The following is a 17,770-nucleotide window of genomic DNA, read 5'->3' on the forward strand; positions in this document are numbered from 1 at the left end:
CTCGGCAGTCTCGCGACATTTCCCACTCCCGCGGGAGTTGTTTAAACGCTCTGGCGGTAACCACGCCCCGCGAGCTCCGTGGCCCGCAGCGGGGAGTCGGAGAGGACTCTGCGGACTGGGCTTGCGGTCAGTGGGTCCGGCTGCAGCCGAGCGCAGGCAGGACTGGTCCTCGCGGAGTCGCGCCACCATGGGGGCCGAGAAGAGGCTGCTGTCCATTAAGGAGGCCTTCCAGCTGGCGCAGCAGCCGCACCAGAACCAGGCGAAGCTGGTGGTGGCGCTGAGCCGCACCTACCGCACGGTAAGCGCGCCCGACCGACCCGAGGCCCCTCCGGACTCGGCGCGCTGCCAGCCCCACCTCCTTAAACCTCGCGTCCTGCGGGGATCCCCCCCCCCCCCTCCCAGCGGCCTCCGGCGCGGACCGTTATCCTTTGTAGGCGGCGAACATGGGAGAGAAACGTTTGCGGGCACCGAGGCGACCTGGCACCTGTGTTGGGTGGATACCGAGCTGCGGTTCACCCCGCCGACCGTCACTCCACCCATTCCCACCTCTCCCCATGGTTACATGGAATCAAATCGCCAAATAGCAAGTTCATTATCAGGGCCTGGCTCTTGCTATAAATGTATAAACACTTTGTTTTGAATGGAGCCGTGAGAAGACTAGAACAATGAATTTCGGGGAAATAAAGTATTTTTGGGGGGGGGTCCAAGAAACATTGTAAGTCAATCTAATAGGAGTTGAAGATGTGAGACAGATGTGAAAGTTATAGCAAAAGGAAGTTTCTGCGCAGCAGGAAGGCTAAATAGGATCAAGCATGAAAGCCACTGGTGATCTTGAGTTCACGAAGCATATGTTTACTAAACTGGTACCCAGGCATATTGAGAATGAAAGGATGTTGGGGTGCGGGGGGGGGGGGAGGGAAGGACCCCTTTCATTGTCAAAAGTCATGATTCCCCCCCCCCCCCCGAGAAGTATTTAATTTCTCAGGAGAGAAATTCATACACATTTATTTCCCTTTCGATGGTTTGGCTAATGCAGAGTTTTCTACATGACTCAGTTTGTCTGAGTTATGGCTCATGCATTGAGCATTCTTAGAGTAATGTTGGTAACATAAGGATTTTATCAGTGCAGTTTGTGAAGGTTTCTTTTGTGCTTCAGATGGAGGATAAAACAATTTTTCACGAGGAGTTCGTGCATTACCTGAAGTATGCTATGGTGGTCTACAAACGTGAGCCAGTTGTGGAGAGGGTGATAGAATTTGCAGCCAAGTTTGTTACTTCATTTCACCAGTCAGATGTGGAAGCCGATGAAGAGGAAGACGGTGGACTTTTAAATTACTTGTGTACTTTTCTGCTAAAGGTATTATGAAAACTAGAACTTGGGGGAAGTAATTGCAGAAAATTTTACTCTATTAAAAGGGCCAGGGGAGTTTGTATATTTTAGAGATTGACATACCTGGTAAATGACAAAATGCCTGTAAAGGAATCTGCTTTTTATAGGAAACACTAAAACTGTTGTTAAGATAAAAAGGTGGACCTTTTTAAAATTTTTATTTTATTGGGGTGACACTGGTTAACAAAATTATACAGGTTTCAGGTGCGCAGTTGTGCAACACAAAATCTGTACACTGCATTATGTGTTCACCACCCCAAATCATGCCTCCATCCATCATCATTCCCCCCCCCCCCCCACGCAATGCCCTATAAAAGGTGGACTTTTAAAATAACACCAGCATTAAATTTTTAATGACCTCTCTAAACCAATTCTTCCATACATTTAAATGAGTCCTCTACTTTAGAAGTAAAGTAAGAGTTCCCTACAAAGAGGAATATGCTCTTCTAATTTAACAAACACTTCAGACTGTATTTTTGAGAATTTATATGTTTTTAGTATGCATATGGATCAAGGGAACATAGTTTTTCTGCAAGTATTGAATTGTTGTAATTTCTTGAATTCTAAACATACAGAGTTCAATGATATGTGATTATTTAGTAATGGTATGTGACTACATTTTGGTTTGTATCCATTTCAGTCTCATGAAGCAAACAGCAATGCTGTTAGATTTAGAGTATGCCAGCTCATAAACAAACTCTTGGGAAATATGCCAGAAAATGCCCAGATTGATGATGATTTGTTTGATAAGATTAATGAAGCCATGCTTATTAGATTGAAAGATAAAATTCCAAATGTGAGGATACAGGCAGTTCTGGCTCTTTCAAGACTTCAGGATCCCAAAGATGATGAATGCCCAGTGGCTAATGGTATGTGTTGCTACCTAAATTCTTTTTCAGTTTTGTTGACTTTGTTAAATTATCAGTAGATCAATTTTTTATTATGAACTATATATATGTGAATGTATCCTATATAATAAAAGCCTAATATGCTAAGTGTCCAATCGGCCTGTCGGCTGTTCAACCAATCAGAGTGTAATATGCTAATGATATGCTAAGGCCGCTCAACAGCTCCCTATGACATGCACAGACCACCAGGGGGCAGATTGTCAACACAGGAGCTGCCCCCTGGTGGTCAATTTGCTCCCACATAGGGAGCCCCATGCAGCCAGGCTCATGGCTGGCGAGTGCAGCAGTGGTGGCGGGAGCCTCTTCACCTCCATGGCAGTCGGACATTCCCCGAGGGCTCGCAGACTGTGAGAGGGTGCAGGCCGGGCCGAGGGACCCCCTTCCCCCTTGAGTGCACAAATTTTGTGCACCTGGCCTCTAGTATGAATATAAATGATTAAAAAAGAAAAAACAAAACCCGCCCTAGCCCGTTTGGCTCAGTGGATAGAACGTCGGCCTGCGGACCAAAGGGTCCCGGGTTCGATTCCAGTCAAGGGCACATGCCTGGGTTGTGGGCTTGGTCCAACATGCAGGAGGCAGCCAAACAATGATTCCCTCTCACCACTGCTGTTTCTATCTCTCTCTCCCTCTCCCTTCCTCTCTAAAATCAATAAAAAAATATTAAAAAAAATAAAATCAATAAAAATATATTTAAAGAACACCCAAGAAGATACCACCCAACTTAAAAAAATAGAGCATTATCAATAACTTTGGAATCTAACTTACGTCCCACGCCACTTACATCACTCTCTCAGAGATAATGATTATCCTGGATATTTTGGTGTGAAATGGTACACATAATAATAGTGTGTAACACACGTTTAATAAACATGTACTTGATTATGAGCCTGGGGAAAATTTGAGATGTAGAGGTAAATACATATTTAAATTCAGGAATGGATTTTGTTTTGGCGAGTAAAACCAGAAGTTATTTCTTTTCAGAACTCATTAAAAATCAAAATAGTAATGGTTCTTCATAAAGCCATATTAGTTAGTTTTCCTTTTTGTTTAAACAATTAACTACATGTGCATATCTAAGTAATGTTAAGCTTTGCCTATCATTTTGTATGCTATATGTGTCATACTATATTTTTCTGTATTCTTTATTTTTAATTGTAGCATTCATTCATGTTGATCTGTATATTTGCTGTTTTATAGAATGCTGTGGTATGAACATAACACAGTTTATTATTTCTAATATTGATGGACCTTCTAGTTTTTGGTTATTTTGCTTTAAAAAACTTGTTTCTATGAACTTACATGTGGTTTTTAGTGGACAGGTTAGAGTTTTCCTAGGGTATATATGTGCATTCAGCTTTACTAGACAAGATACAAGTGTTCTGTAAAATAGTGTACCAATTAATAGTCCCAATAAAAGTCTTCATTGGTCTATATCCTCTCCAATGTTTAGTATTGTCAGATTTAAAATTTTTTATTTATCTGGGTGTGTGATATACTAGTATGTCATTGTTATGTATCTTTTTGGAAATTAACAACCAGTATTTCTTCTATTATATAATTCCTGTTAATGTGTTCTCCCTACTTTTCTGTTGGTTTGTCTTATTGATTTATTGGAATTCTTTATACTGTGAATTGTAGATCTCTTCCTATTTTAGATGGCTTATTGTTTCACTCTTTTGGGGATGTCTTTTGTTGGACAGAATTCCCAATGTCAAAATTATCACTCTTTTAATGTTTTGCACTTTTTTAAAAAAAATACATTTTATTGATTTTTTACAGAGAGGAAGGGAGAGAGATAGAGAGTTAGAAACATCAATGAGAGAGAAACATCGATCAGCTGCCTCCTGCACATCTCCTACTGGGGATGTGCCCGCAACCCAGGTACATGCTCTTGACGGGAATCGAACCTGTGACGCTTCAGTCCGCAGGCCGACACTCTATCCACTGAGCCAAACTGGTTTAGGCTGTTTTGCACTTTTTATCTTTAAGAAATCTTTCTCTACTTCTGGGCTCATAAAGATAGCCTAGGTATATTTTGGGCACTCTTCTGTTCATTTTTCTCTTTGTCCCGGTTACTAGCTTTATAATCAATTTAGATAACCAGTGATAGTGGATATTTTTTGGTGTGAAATGGTACACATAATAATAGTGTGTAACACACGTTTAATAAACATGTACTTGATTATGAACCTGGGGAAAATTTGAGATGTAGAGGTAAATACATATTTAAATTCAGGAATGGATTTTGTTTTGGCGAGTAAAACCAGAAGTTATTTCTTTTTAGAACTCATTAAAAATCAAAATAGAAATGGCTCTTCATAAAGTCATATTAGTTTAAAAGTAAACTGCCTACTATACTAGACATTCTTCTAAATCTTGAAGAGTAGCAGAGACATAATCCTGGTGGTGGATTTTCCATGTTCTGTAAGGCTGTTTGTTTTTGGTTTAGCCTTCATGCTCAATCCATTGAGTAATTTCCTATTCTGTCCTTATTAAGGGAAGTTGACAGAAGAAAATCTTAAGCTAGAATAAATATGTCAGACTAAAAAGTGATATTTTTATCATTTTAAAGATACTATGCAATATCAAAATGTGTGATATGACTGTGGTTAAAGAAATATTTCTTTAATGTACTAAAATATATTGTTTTATTTTTAGCATATGTTACTTTGATTGAAAATGATTCAAATCCAGAAGTTAGGAGGGCAGTGCTATCATGTATTGTACCATCAGCAAAGACTTTGTCAAAAATTGTAGGACGCACCAAGGATGTGAAAGAGGCTGTCAGAAAGCTGGCTTATCAGGTAAATAAGTTCAATATCTCTTGTAGGCATATTCTTAAAAGACAAAAAGCCATATTTTTAAAATACTTTGAAAAATATTTGGCAAATAATAATGATTTCTTTAATTGAGATTTTTATGTTCGGAGAGCATAGGTAATTTAAGTAGAATCTTATTGCATTAACTGCATTACCAAATATTAATTTTTTGGAGATTTTTGCGTCATTTTCTTAGATGAAGGTGTTATTGCTAGTTATGAAATGTAAACTATGTTGAGTTTAATGACCATTTTAATATTATCTCTTTAAGGTTTTAGGTGAAAAGGTTCATATGAGAGCCATGTCCATTGCTCAGAGAGTAATGCTCCTTCAACAAGGTCTTAATGACAGAGCAGGTAAGATAGACATCTTCATATACAAAACTTGTAGATTCTGAGTTCAGACTTAAAAAATTTAGGAGACAGGTTTCCTAAATTAAGTCAAATAAGCCTATTATCTCCACAACCTGTAAATATTCATCTTGGTGTATTGTATATAAAACATTTTCTAAAGTTAGAGATCTTGATACTTAGAAGGAACAAAGCTTGTTTCAGTTTTCCTGTGTTTTACAGATGGAGAAACTATAGCTTAAGGCTATAGAGCTAATTTATATCAGAAATAGGGCATGATCTCTTTTTCAACTCTCCTTTATTAAAATGCTATCTTGCCCTGGTCTGGTGGCTCAGTTGGTTGGCGCTCCCTCCCATACACAAAAAGGGTTGTCATTGGAATCCCAGTCAGGGCACGTAGCTAGGTTGTGAGTTCTCCAGGGAGTTGGGGGTGGGGTGGGGGTGGAGGAGCAACCGATTGATGTCTTTCTGTGTGTGTCTGTCTCCCTCCCTCCTGCCTTCCTGCCCTCTAAAAATCGAATGAAATCATATCCCTGGGTGAGGATAAAATAAAAATGCTATCTATCCCCTTTGTGGGTATCTTGATATGAATGTTTTCTGTGCATTAGAAACAACAGTCAGGAATGGTCATCCTATATCAGTGATGGTGAACCTTTTGAGCTCGGCGTGTCAGCATTTTGAAAAACCCTAACTTAACTCTGGTGCCGTGTCACATATAGAAATTTTTTGATATTTGCAACCATAGTAAAACAAAGACTTATATTTTTGATATTTATTTTATATATTTAAATGCCATTTAACAAAGAAAAATCAACCAAAAAAATGAGTTCACATGTCACCTCTGACATGCGTGTCATAGGTTCGCCATCACTGTCCTATATAATAAAAGCCTAATATGCTAAGTGTCCGACCGTTTGACCATTCAACCAGTTGCTGTAATGCACACTGACCACCAGGGGGCAGACGCTTCCACTAGTAGGTTAGCTTGCTGCTGGGGTCCGGCTGATTGGCACTGGGCGAGATGGGCTGGACATATCCTGGAGCCCTCCTGCGGTCCCTCCCTAGCCCCAATCATGCACCAGTGGGGTCCCTCGGCCTGACCTGTGTCCTCTCGCAATCTGGGACCCCTTGGGGGATGTCAGAGAGCTGGTTTTGGCCTGGTCCCCGCAGGCCAGGCCAAGGGACCCCACTGGTGCATGAATTGGTGCACTAGGCCTCTAGTACTAGTATAATTTTCTTAGGTTTTTTTGTTGTTTGTTTTTTTCCTCTTCCTCTTAAAACTAGAGAGTCTGTTTATAGGAATGATGAGGAATAATCTAGTTTAAATTTCCAATCTGTGTAAGAAGGCTAAGGTAGCTTAATTTTGCTCTAGCAAGAAAACCTGAGTTTGAAAACATTTTTATGTCACAGGACTAATGATTAGTATGACTTTAAAAATTAATAGGTTTGTTCAGTGGTATATGCTTGTATGATTCACTACTGGAAATAGCCGCATGTGTAATAGATAAGTCAGTTAACAAGTGAAATAATAGGTAGTATTATGTAGTCTAGACTAAGACCTGAAGCTTACTGGACCCAGGGAAGAAAGAATACAAGATATGATAATGGTTGTGTATTTGATTCTAACCCTTCTCATTTTTATTCAGAAATGGGCATCATAGTGATTTTCGCAATATCATTGTACTTCTGTTTTTTTCATTGGCATGCTTTATTCTGCTTCTTAGTTTCTTTCTATTTTTATTGTAAATGTTAACTTTATGTTAGCACTGGTCTGATAAATTAATTAAAATAGACAAAATACAGGAAATGGAAGCTAGAGGGAGCCTCTGTTCATCTGTGTTTCAAATGACTTAACAGAGGCTGTGAAACAAGCAACACAAAAGCATCTTCTGCAAGGCTGGCTGCGTTTCAGTGAAGGAAATATATTAGAGTTGCTTCATCGGTTGGATGTGGAAAATTCTTCTGAAGTGGCAGTCTCTGTTCTCAATGCCTTATTTTCAGTGACTCCTCTTAATGAACTGGCAGAAATCTGTAAAAATAACGATGACAGGTATATAAACTATTCATTATTTGAAATGTGAGACTGATGAACTTCTATAATGAAAATTAGTTCCCTCCCCCATTACTTCAAATTGCATCAATACTTTTTATCCCTTTTATTTTTTTTTTTTTTTACTCTGGTGGACATCTCCTCCCCCCCTTTTTCCTCCCTTGTGTAAGAACTCACTACTTTTTCATAGACTACTTTAGCTGCATTTTTAAAAAAATTTTTTCCCTTTATTGATTAAGGTATTACATATGTGTCCTATCCCCCCATTGCCCCCCACCCCCACCCCCGCCACTCATGCCCTCACCCCCCTGGTGTCTGTGTCCATTGGATAGGCTTATATGCATTTTAGCTGCATTTTTTATTGTTTATTTTGTTACTTTGATTTTTGCATTAACCTACCATGGAAAGTTGAACAACATACATCCTATAGTTTGCTCATTTGATTTTTATTTATTTTTTTTGTTTAAATATTTTCATTCTTTTTTTGTGATAACTTAGTGACTTTGCAGTTTAAAAGGATAGTGGTTTCAAATCAAGTTTGCTTCTTATTCCTATTTTTATATTCAGTTCAGAATTTTAACTGGATATTAAGATCATGCTTCCTTTTATTTTCTCCCTTTTAAATGAAGGAAATTGATTCCAGTGGAAACATTAACTCCTGAAAATGCTTTGTATTGGCGTGTCCTTTGTGAATATTTGAGGTCAAAAGGAGATGAAGGTGAAGAATTTTTAGAGCAGATTTTGCCAGAGCCTGTGATATTTGCAGAGTATTTACTCAGGTAAAAATTTTTCCTTTGGAATGTACTTGTGTTGCCTCCATGTCAGTCTCTCAGCTCCCTCCCTCAAAGGCAGGCTTGATTGGAAATAAGTTGAAAACCATTTTTTTTTTGATAGACAGAGATAAATAGGTAAGCACATTGAGTCTTTCTGAAGAAAGAGTAAAGTCAGTATGTTTAGGGATATTTTCTGATAACTTAAGATGTGATTATGTACATTTTTCCATGAAATTGATGATGATGTGTTACTCTAAAATTGGTTAGAAACCTTTTCTAAGTGCCAGATAGCAAATATGTGAGAGTCTGTGGGCTCTGCTGTCTCTGTCACAGTGACTCACTTCACTGTGGCAGTGCAAAAGCAGGCAAAAACAAGAGAGAATGAATTAGTGTGACTGTTTTTCGGTAACACTTTTATCGATTTTATGGATGCTGAAATTTGAATTTCATCTGATTTTCACATGTATATATTTACACATGTATATATTTTCACATATATTAAACTACTATTTAAAAATGAAAAAATCTTAGCTTGCAAGCTATAGAAAAAAACCAGTAGGCTGTATCTCATGCATGGGCCATAGTTTTCCAACTGACAGGGTAGCATTTGTGGCCAGTACTTAAGACTGTAAGCGTTTGGCTTTTGTTTTCAATTTTTTTTCTTAAATTATTTAAATTACTCTAATTTTATTTATTTTGCATTAAAATTATACAAATAAAATATGAATTCATTTTTGTCAAAATTCCAATACAGATATACAGTATATATGTGTATATATATATATATACATATATATATATATATATACATATATATATATATGATAAAAATGTGGAATTTCCTCTTTTATCTGCTAATTCCTCAATCAGTGATTTCTTTGGGTTAACAACTAAACAATTTGGGGTATATACTTTCAAACCTTTCTCTACATTTACATACATGTATACTAAATGCAGAAATGCTTTTTTAAAATATAGCGCACTATACATAATTTTTTTTGTTTTTTTTAACTACTGGTGTCTGAGATCATTATATGTTGGTGCATATAAATATATCACAGTCCTAACAGCTTATCACTCCATAATGTGGTAGTGTCGTTTGAATTTACTCCTCTGTTAATGGACATTTTATAGGCATTTACAATTTTCACTGATGTTATAAGTGTGTTAAACTTCTTTGTACATTTTTATGTATGTTTGAGATTTTGTGGGGTTGATTCCCAGAGTGGAATTGCTGGGCCAAAGATTATATATATTTTCATAAATATTGGTGTATAGATTTTTAACCTTATGTTTTGATGCATTTATAAAAGCTTCTATATAATATGAATTATAGAACTGCATTTTCTTTGCATAAAACATACTATTCTGCTTTTGATTATAAATGTCTCACATATAAATTAGGGAACAAAGCTCTAAATGCATTTGAGTCTCATATGCAAAATATTAAATTCAGGACAAATATTTTAAATGTGAGCCAATATGAAAACTTAACAGTTTGAGCTCATAGTAACATCATGAAAAACATGTGTAAATTTACTAATGGTAATTATTTCAGGCTTTAACATTTAGTCAGAATATTCATTATAATGCTGTTTGGATCGTGTTGAAATGTTTCCAAAAGAAATGCGTTTAATGTAATGCTTATTAATATGTATTAATATAGAAGAAATAAGTGCTTATAGAAGATATAGAATATATTAAAAATATGAGAAAATGTTAAATATTTAAATAACAGGGGAAACCTCATCAAAGACTGCTTCACAAATTGATTAATTCTTAGTTCATATTCACATGTATAGAGCGTGGTTACTTACATTTCCTTTGTCATTTAATCTGTGAGTTTTGAAATAACTTCAGTCAATTTGTTTTTTTTTTACCTACAGAAAAGAAAACTTTAAAAGTTGTATTTTAATTATTATTGAAAGAATACTTAAGAAATAGAATGCTTTTCTTTTTGGAGCAAAATTACTAGGTAGGATTAATTTACTCAAGTAAAGAAATAAAATTAAGTGGAAAATTGTTTCATGATAGTCTCAAGAATATATATTCAGGCATTTTGTAGCAAGAAGAGTTAATTACTCAAGGGTAGTTGATGGTGCTACTCAGTAGCACCTACACTAAAATAAAAACAATACAGAGATTAGTAGAGCCCCAAGCAAGGATAATACAAATTCATGAAGCTGTCTGTATTTTCCTGATTTTTAAAAGGTCATTGTATTCATGGATTGCTTGTGTAATTACTATTATTATTACTACTATTCTTTTAAACAAAATAGTGGTTAATTAGGGATGATGGAAGATCAGCTCTTTATGAAACTGGATTTTGGAAAATGGATTCAGAACTTTAAAATTGAGAATACTAGTGACATATACCTGAAACAAATATAAAATACTGAATATCAAGTGTAATAGAAAAATAAAAAGATTAAAATAAAAAGATTAAAAATACATTTGATGACAAAAGAGTTCGTAGGTCAGCAATTGATTCTAATTATCAAGAATACTGTTGACATTGAAATAGTTATCAGATTGAGAGAACTAAAATATGTACCGCTTGAAAATTTCCCATAGTAAATTTGAATCTTCAATGAAAATACGTTTTTCAAATTCTGTTGCTTCAAGTCAATAAATTTCTGTGCAAAAAAATTCAGGATGATAGCATTGGAATTTACTCTGTAAACCAAATTAGTACCACATGGTATAAACATCCATATATTTGGATTACTGTGAACTGAAAAAAAGACTCTCGTCACCTAATGGGGAGCTGTTTAATGTTTCTTAATACATCCTACATTTATTAATTTTCTTGTTTTAGTTATATTCAGAGCATTCCAGTTGTTGATGATGAACGCAGAAATGATTTTTCTTACATTGGACATTTGATGACAAAAGAGTTCGTAGGTCAGCAATTGATTCTAATTATCAAGTCTTTGGATACTAATGAAGAAGGAGGAAGGTATGTCTAAATGTTAACTGTAGAATTTGTTCTAATTCTATATTGAAATATAGCCTTGTTATAATATAATTAAATATACAGAGTGGGCAAAAGTAGGTTTATAGTTGTTCCTATGGAAAATCAGTAAAAATACAAGAATAAACTGTTTTGTGTACTCACAAATGTAAACCTACTTTTATCCACCCCTGTATTTATCCTAGTTCTCTAACATGTTAAAAAAAGTATTCTCTCTCCTCATATATATGTAATATATAAAAGGAAACATACTCTTCTCTCTCTCTTTGTCTCCTCCCTCCCCTGGAGTGTGTGTGCATATAAAATATGTGAGGTCTTTTTTTTCAGGAGGATTCTTTATTTTTTTGTTTACTTTTAAATTTTATTTTATGAGGTCTTAATTCAATTTCTTTAGAATAAATCAATGAAATTGCAGGTTTATGCATAAAAATATATTTGTCTTCATGACAGGGCTAGTAATACTATCTAAAAGGTTTTATTCACTTCTGGTATTTTGTCATTTCATTATGTTGATTTATAAAAGATTATAAGGCCATTTATGATTTTTTTTTGCAGAACATAAATTTTTGATCTAAAATCTCCATATATTTTTTTGTCTGTAGTGATAAATGTAACAAAGAACTGAGACAAATGTGATTTAAGTCTGCAGAAGAGGAGAAAAGTTAGAGATAAAATGTGTTTCTGCTGTCATATTTAAATTAAAATAGTTCTTTTTGAATGCAGGAAACGACTGCTGGCCATTTTACAGGAGATTCTTACTATACCCACAACCCCAATGTCCCTAATTTCTTTTCTTGTTGAGAGACTGCTCCACATCATTATAGATGATAATAAGAGAACACAAATTGTAAGTAATTTTCTTCATTGTTGATAAAATTAGGAGGTTTTGGTTAATGACTGAGGATTGTCTTTTTTTTCCCTTCAGTACTTTTGCTTTGTCTTTAACTTTTAATTTAGTCCTCTCTCAAATCAAATCAAATCTCTCTCTCTCTCTCTCTTTCTCTCTCTCACACACACACACACACACACACACACACACACACACACACACACACACAAATATCTCCTCCTCTTAGAATACTTACCATTGTGTTGTATCAATTTGAAATGCAGCCCGTTAGGGAAGAGGTGACTTTGGGCATGGTCACTAGAGTATTTGAGAGCTGGCTCAAGTTATACATACCTGGGTTCAAGCCCCCTCTGACATTTTCTGGCTTTGTGATTTTGAGCAAGTTATTTAATTAAGATTTTTTATTTGTCTGCGAAATGGAATAACAATCAAACCTACCTTTCATGAACTGCTTTGTAAATACAGAACTAAATGTTAGTATAATATTACTGTTGCCAAGTGTTATTTTCTCTGGGGTAGCCAAAAAAGACAGACCTTTATTATTGCTTTTTGTAAAATCTTAAGTTAATTCACAGGTTGTCTTTTCCAACCCCTTCCTATAAATACATACTTATACATAAATCCCTTCTACGACATTCCTAGTTAGTGGTTATCCAGTGTCTGCTTAAGTACCCTCATTTGGGATGTAGCCTTTTCCTGAATTGGCTAACTCCAATAGCTCTGAAAGGAAAGTCTTTAGTTATGCTGTTATTATTTATGCATTGTATATCCAGAGGAACAATAGGAGTATTCTATTTCTTATATTTAGCTCCCATGAAACTGAATAAGGGAGGGAGGTGAAAATTTTAAGCAGAGAATTTTAGTTTTATGCTACCTAAGGTTTTAAGCACAATATTCATTTTTTCTGTTTCGCAAGCATTATTTGAGAACTTATCTTCAGTATCTGTGTGCCTGTTATCTTCCATAATAATTAGTTTTTAGTCCGATGTATTTGGTAATTTTTTTCTAAAATTGTCTAGCAAATAGAATGTGTACCATTTTTACGTGTATATTTTGCTTTATTTTTCAAGAGATTCTGGATACTAATGAGTTGTATGTCATTTTCTGAAATAGAGCATATATTACAGCGTGTATGCTGAATTATAACTTTACTTACCAGGTTACAGAAATTATCTCAGAGATTCGGGCACCCATTGTTACTGTTGGTGTTAAAATTGATCCAGCTGATGCAAGAAAGAAAGAACTCAAGGTAAAATCTCTTATGAATTAAAGAAATGCTTGAATATACTAGTAATGTAGTTCTGCAAGTCTTTTATTCCCTCTTGCTGTACATTTTCAGAATTGTTCTCACAAGGTAAAATTATTGATTAACCTATATAATAAAAGGCTAATATGAAAATCGACCGAACGGCAGAATGACCGGTCGCTATTACACGCACTGACCACCAGGGGGCAGACGCTCAAGGCAGGAGCTGCCCCCTGAGGGTCATTGTGCTCCCATAGGGGGAGTGCTGCTCAAACAGAAGCTGGGCTCACGGCTGGCAAGCGCAGTGGCGGTGGCGGGAGCCTTTCCCGCTTCCACGGCAGTGCGAAGATTGTCTGATGGCTTAGGCCCGCTCCCCTTAGGGAGCGGGCCTAAGCCGTCAGTCAGACATCCCCTTAAGGGTCCCGGACTGTGAGAGGGCACAGGCCGGGCTGAGGAAACCCCCCTCGAGTGCACGAATTTCGTGTACTGGTTCTCTAGTTAAGCTATAAGAGTATCTAAAATGTTGTCAGATTATGTCAATCAGAAAGATTTGCAGGTCTCTATTTCAGGAAGACTACAACTTTGTATATGCCTGGCTTAACTTCTGGGACATTGAGATGTTATATTGTACTCTTCAGTTTGCTACAGATTTTCATATTAATAGTTTTTGTTTGGTATTTACACAATCAATTTATATCTTTCCTAGATGGCTGAGATAAAAGTTAAACTTATTGAGACAAAAGAAGCTTTGGAAAATTGCATTACCCTACAGGATTTTAAGCGAGCATCAGAGTTAAAAGAAGAAATAAAAGCATTAGAAGATGCCAGAGTAAACCTATTGAAAGAGACAGAGCAGCTTGAAATTAAAGAAGTCCATATAGAGAAGGTATAGATAACTTCTTTGTACAAAATTTCAGCTGATTCTTATCTCAACTAAACTGGTTTTTTTCAACCCAGAAAGCTGCCAGAATATATTTACTTTGGAGGGCTTTTTCACAGTACCATGAATTAATATGAAAATATTTTTTCCCCTCCTGTTCCTTTCTATTTTGTACTTTGAGAGGCCTTAATTAACTTTAATTATTGTAGCTAGGACTTTATTTGCCCCCTCATGTGCTAAAGTCTTCTTCTGCCCTGGCTGGTGTGGCTCAGTTGGTTGGAGCGTTGTCCCATGCACTGAGAGGTCATGGCACATACTAATGCTGAATATATTGTGTTTCATTTTTAGAATGATGCTGAGACACTACAGAAGTGTCTTATTTTGTGTTATGAACTGTTGAAACAGATGTCTACTTCAACAGGGATAAGTGCAACCATGAACGGCATCATCGAGTCTTTGGTATGTTGGTGGCCTTTGAAGCTTTATTTTAGTGCACTCCTTCCTCACTTTATAAGTAAAATTTTCTCTGGGGTTTAAAGGAATGAAAGGATGACCATTTTAAATATCTGGTAAATATAAATGGTAAAAAAAAAAATGGCAGTGGTTGCAATAATGTTGTGAAGATTAAAGGATCTGGTATATTGTTAATTCCTTTAAACATTGTGAAAAAATTAATTTATGCTAGAAAGAGATATTGAATATTTTAATTCCTTTAGTATTGGAATCTTGCTATATAGTAAGAGTAGGAAAAGATACATGGTGAGCCCTGTGAAAGGAGTTTTTTTATTTATTATATATTTAAGAGACTTTTTATTAAAGTAGCCCTTCATAGGGAATCTCCATTTTACTGCGCTTAGGGACATAAATACTGCAAGAATCTAGAACAGCATTGTCTGATAGAAATATCATACAAACCTCATGTGACTTTAAATTTTCTAGTGGCCATGTTTAAAAATAAAAAAGGAACAGGTGAAATTAATTTTAATATCTTTAACCCGATCTACTCAAAATATTATAACTTCATCATTTACTCAGTATTAAAACTATTGAGATATTTTAAATTCTGTGCTGACATACTAAGTCTAAGAGCACATCTCAGTCCGAACTAGAGACATTTCAAGGCTCAGTAGTCATATGTGGTTAGTGGCTACAGTCGTAGACATTGCAGCTGTGGAGTCTTCTTTTTTAGTTGTGTACTCATCCAAACAAATTTTGGATGTGTTTAAGTTCTTCCAGGATTCTCCCAAAATTGTTTTTATTTGGGATTAGTGAAAAACAGCTAATGAATGTGATCTAAAATTCAGATTTTGGGTTGTCATGAGTTTCTTAATTCAGCAAAGAAGACCAATTACTGTTTATAACAGTTTAGAGCTTTTGATTAAAACTAGATTCTATTAAACCATTAGAATTTATTATTATTTTTAGTGAAGCAGATGTCATCAGTGAAAAGTGATGCTTTTAAGGTTCTACTTGCATACTTCATGTCTAGTAGTAATTGAAGTAGTAAATATATACAATGGTGAGGGAAGAAAGAACACAAAATTGAATGGTCATAAAGATTTTAAGTATATAAACCAGCTACATGTGGTTATTAAAAACTAGTTTAAACTGAGATATGCTATTAGTATTAAAACATTGGGTTTTGAAGACTATAAATTACCTTAAATTTTAAGTATTGATTACATGATTTATGATAATATTTGGGTTATATTGACTAAAATAAAACATGCTAAGATTATTTTCACTTGTTTTTACTTTAATATGGCTATTAGAAAATTAAAAATGACTTACATGGCTTGCCTTATAGTTCTACTGGACAGCACTGAGTGGGAGGCATCACAATCAGACCAATTAAATAAGCGAGAGCAAAGGGTAGCATAATATAAGATGATACTGAGGAGTTCACAGTGAGAAATTTTATTTGTCCTGTTAAGGAGTTTTATCTTCGTTCTCTGAGCATTGGGAAGCCATTGAGAAAGTTTTAGCAGGTGGAGGAGGAGGAATCTCATGATCAGATTATTTCACTCGGGCTGTATTCTTCTGTTTAGCAATTTAATATTTACCTTTTCAATTGGAAATTGAATTCTTTGAGTTAATATGGAAATGTTGGTATACAAAAATCATACAAAAATTATTTTGAACGTTTTTAATATAATATTGTAAACTTCTTGTCCTGGTAAAAATTATAACCTCTAATTCATTTTAGATTCTTCCTGGAATAATAAGTGTTCATCCTGTAGTAAGAAATCTGGCTGTTTTATGTTTGGGATGCTGTGGACTACAGAATCAGAATTTTGCAAGTAAACACTTTGTATTGCTCTTACAGGTAGGATTTATCTTGTGACAAAATCTTGATTGTTTTTTCTAATATTCAGAATCTGTGATGATAATGCTAGTACTCTAAATTTAATATTATTGAAAATGATGATTATGGTGACTTTTAGAGACTCAATTTTTATCTTTTGATTTTTTTTATTCAAACATCTCTGTAGAAAAGGGGTGAAATGTCAGTTATTTAAGGATTTTTAAAATTAATCATACAGTAAATACTTATTGAGTGCAAGTTATATGCCCAGCTTTATTCTAGGCTTAGAAAAAAATAGGGTGGTACATTTTAGAAGAGAAAATACAATGAAAAATAAACAATATATAGTACAGTAGGCATCAGTGATTCTGCTAGTAATTCTAAAGGAAGTTCTTGTTTACTGTTGTGAAATATAATGGCTTTTAGGTGACCAGGAAATAAAATTGTACATTTTTAAAGAGGTTTTGCTAAGAAATTAGAACAGAAAATTCTCGACTTCAGTTTCCTATATTTTTAGGAGTTTAGGGTCTTGAAGTGTTAGATTGACTCTGGTCATTACTTTTTTTTTTTTTTTTTTACAATTAAAAAAAATTTATTGGGGTGACATTGATTAATAAAATTATATAGGTTTCAGGTGTGTAATTCTATGACATATCATCTGTATATTGCATTGTGTGTCCACCACCCAAAGTCAGATCTTTTGTCACCATATATTTGACCCCATTTACCCATTACTAACCTTCCCTCCCCCTTTTCCTCTGGTAACCACCATACTGTTATCTGTGTTTATGAATTTTTGTTTGTTTGTTTTTCTTGTTCATTTGTTGCTTTCAGTTTTATATCCCACATATGAGTGAACTCATATGGTTCTTTTTCTGAGTTATTTCACTTAAGCATGATATTCTCAAGATCCATTCATGTTGTTGCAAATGGCAGTGTTTCATCTCTTCTTATGGCTAAGTAGAATTCTATTGTATATATGTACCACATTTTCTTTATCCAGTTGTCTATTGAAGGATGCTTTGGTTGTTTCCATGTCTTGGCCCCTGTGAATAGTGCTACAGTGAACAAATGGGTACATGTACTTTGGAAATAAATGTTTTCAAATTTTTTGGATAGATACCCAGAAGAGGGGCTGCATTTTTTTTTTTTTTGAAGTGAAAGAAAAAATCTTAGTAGAACATTTGATAGTGAAGGGTTCATTTATGTCTAACTTATGAAATAG

The 17,770-nt window shown here is 35.2% G+C and overlaps 1 protein-coding gene across 3 annotated transcripts in view; it reads left to right on the forward strand.

The window, feature by feature from the left end:
- The first annotated feature begins 58 nt into the window (after positions 1-58).
- NCAPG (non-SMC condensin I complex subunit G) overlaps positions 59-17,770 on the forward strand; it is a 32,742-nt gene continuing 15,030 nt past the window's right edge. For all 3 annotated transcript variants that reach the window (XM_036329953.1, XM_036329944.1, XM_036329938.1), the window contains exons 1-13: positions 59-298; positions 1,157-1,357; positions 2,031-2,259; positions 4,957-5,102; positions 5,389-5,473; positions 7,325-7,517; positions 8,147-8,296; positions 11,109-11,249; positions 11,988-12,111; positions 13,274-13,363; positions 14,067-14,246; positions 14,589-14,699; positions 16,447-16,566. In XM_036329953.1, coding sequence (XP_036185846.1) covers positions 188-298; positions 1,157-1,357; positions 2,031-2,259; positions 4,957-5,102; positions 5,389-5,473; positions 7,325-7,517; positions 8,147-8,296; positions 11,109-11,249; positions 11,988-12,111; positions 13,274-13,363; positions 14,067-14,246; positions 14,589-14,699; positions 16,447-16,566 — 1,881 coding nt within the window. In that variant the 5' untranslated portion in view covers positions 59-187. The remainder of the gene's footprint in view (positions 299-1,156; positions 1,358-2,030; positions 2,260-4,956; positions 5,103-5,388; positions 5,474-7,324; positions 7,518-8,146; positions 8,297-11,108; positions 11,250-11,987; positions 12,112-13,273; positions 13,364-14,066; positions 14,247-14,588; positions 14,700-16,446; positions 16,567-17,770) is intronic.

Source organism: Myotis myotis, unplaced genomic scaffold, assembly GCF_014108235.1.
Source record: "Myotis myotis isolate mMyoMyo1 unplaced genomic scaffold, mMyoMyo1.p scaffold_m19_p_1, whole genome shotgun sequence".
NCBI lineage: Eukaryota > Metazoa > Chordata > Mammalia > Chiroptera > Vespertilionidae > Myotis > Myotis myotis.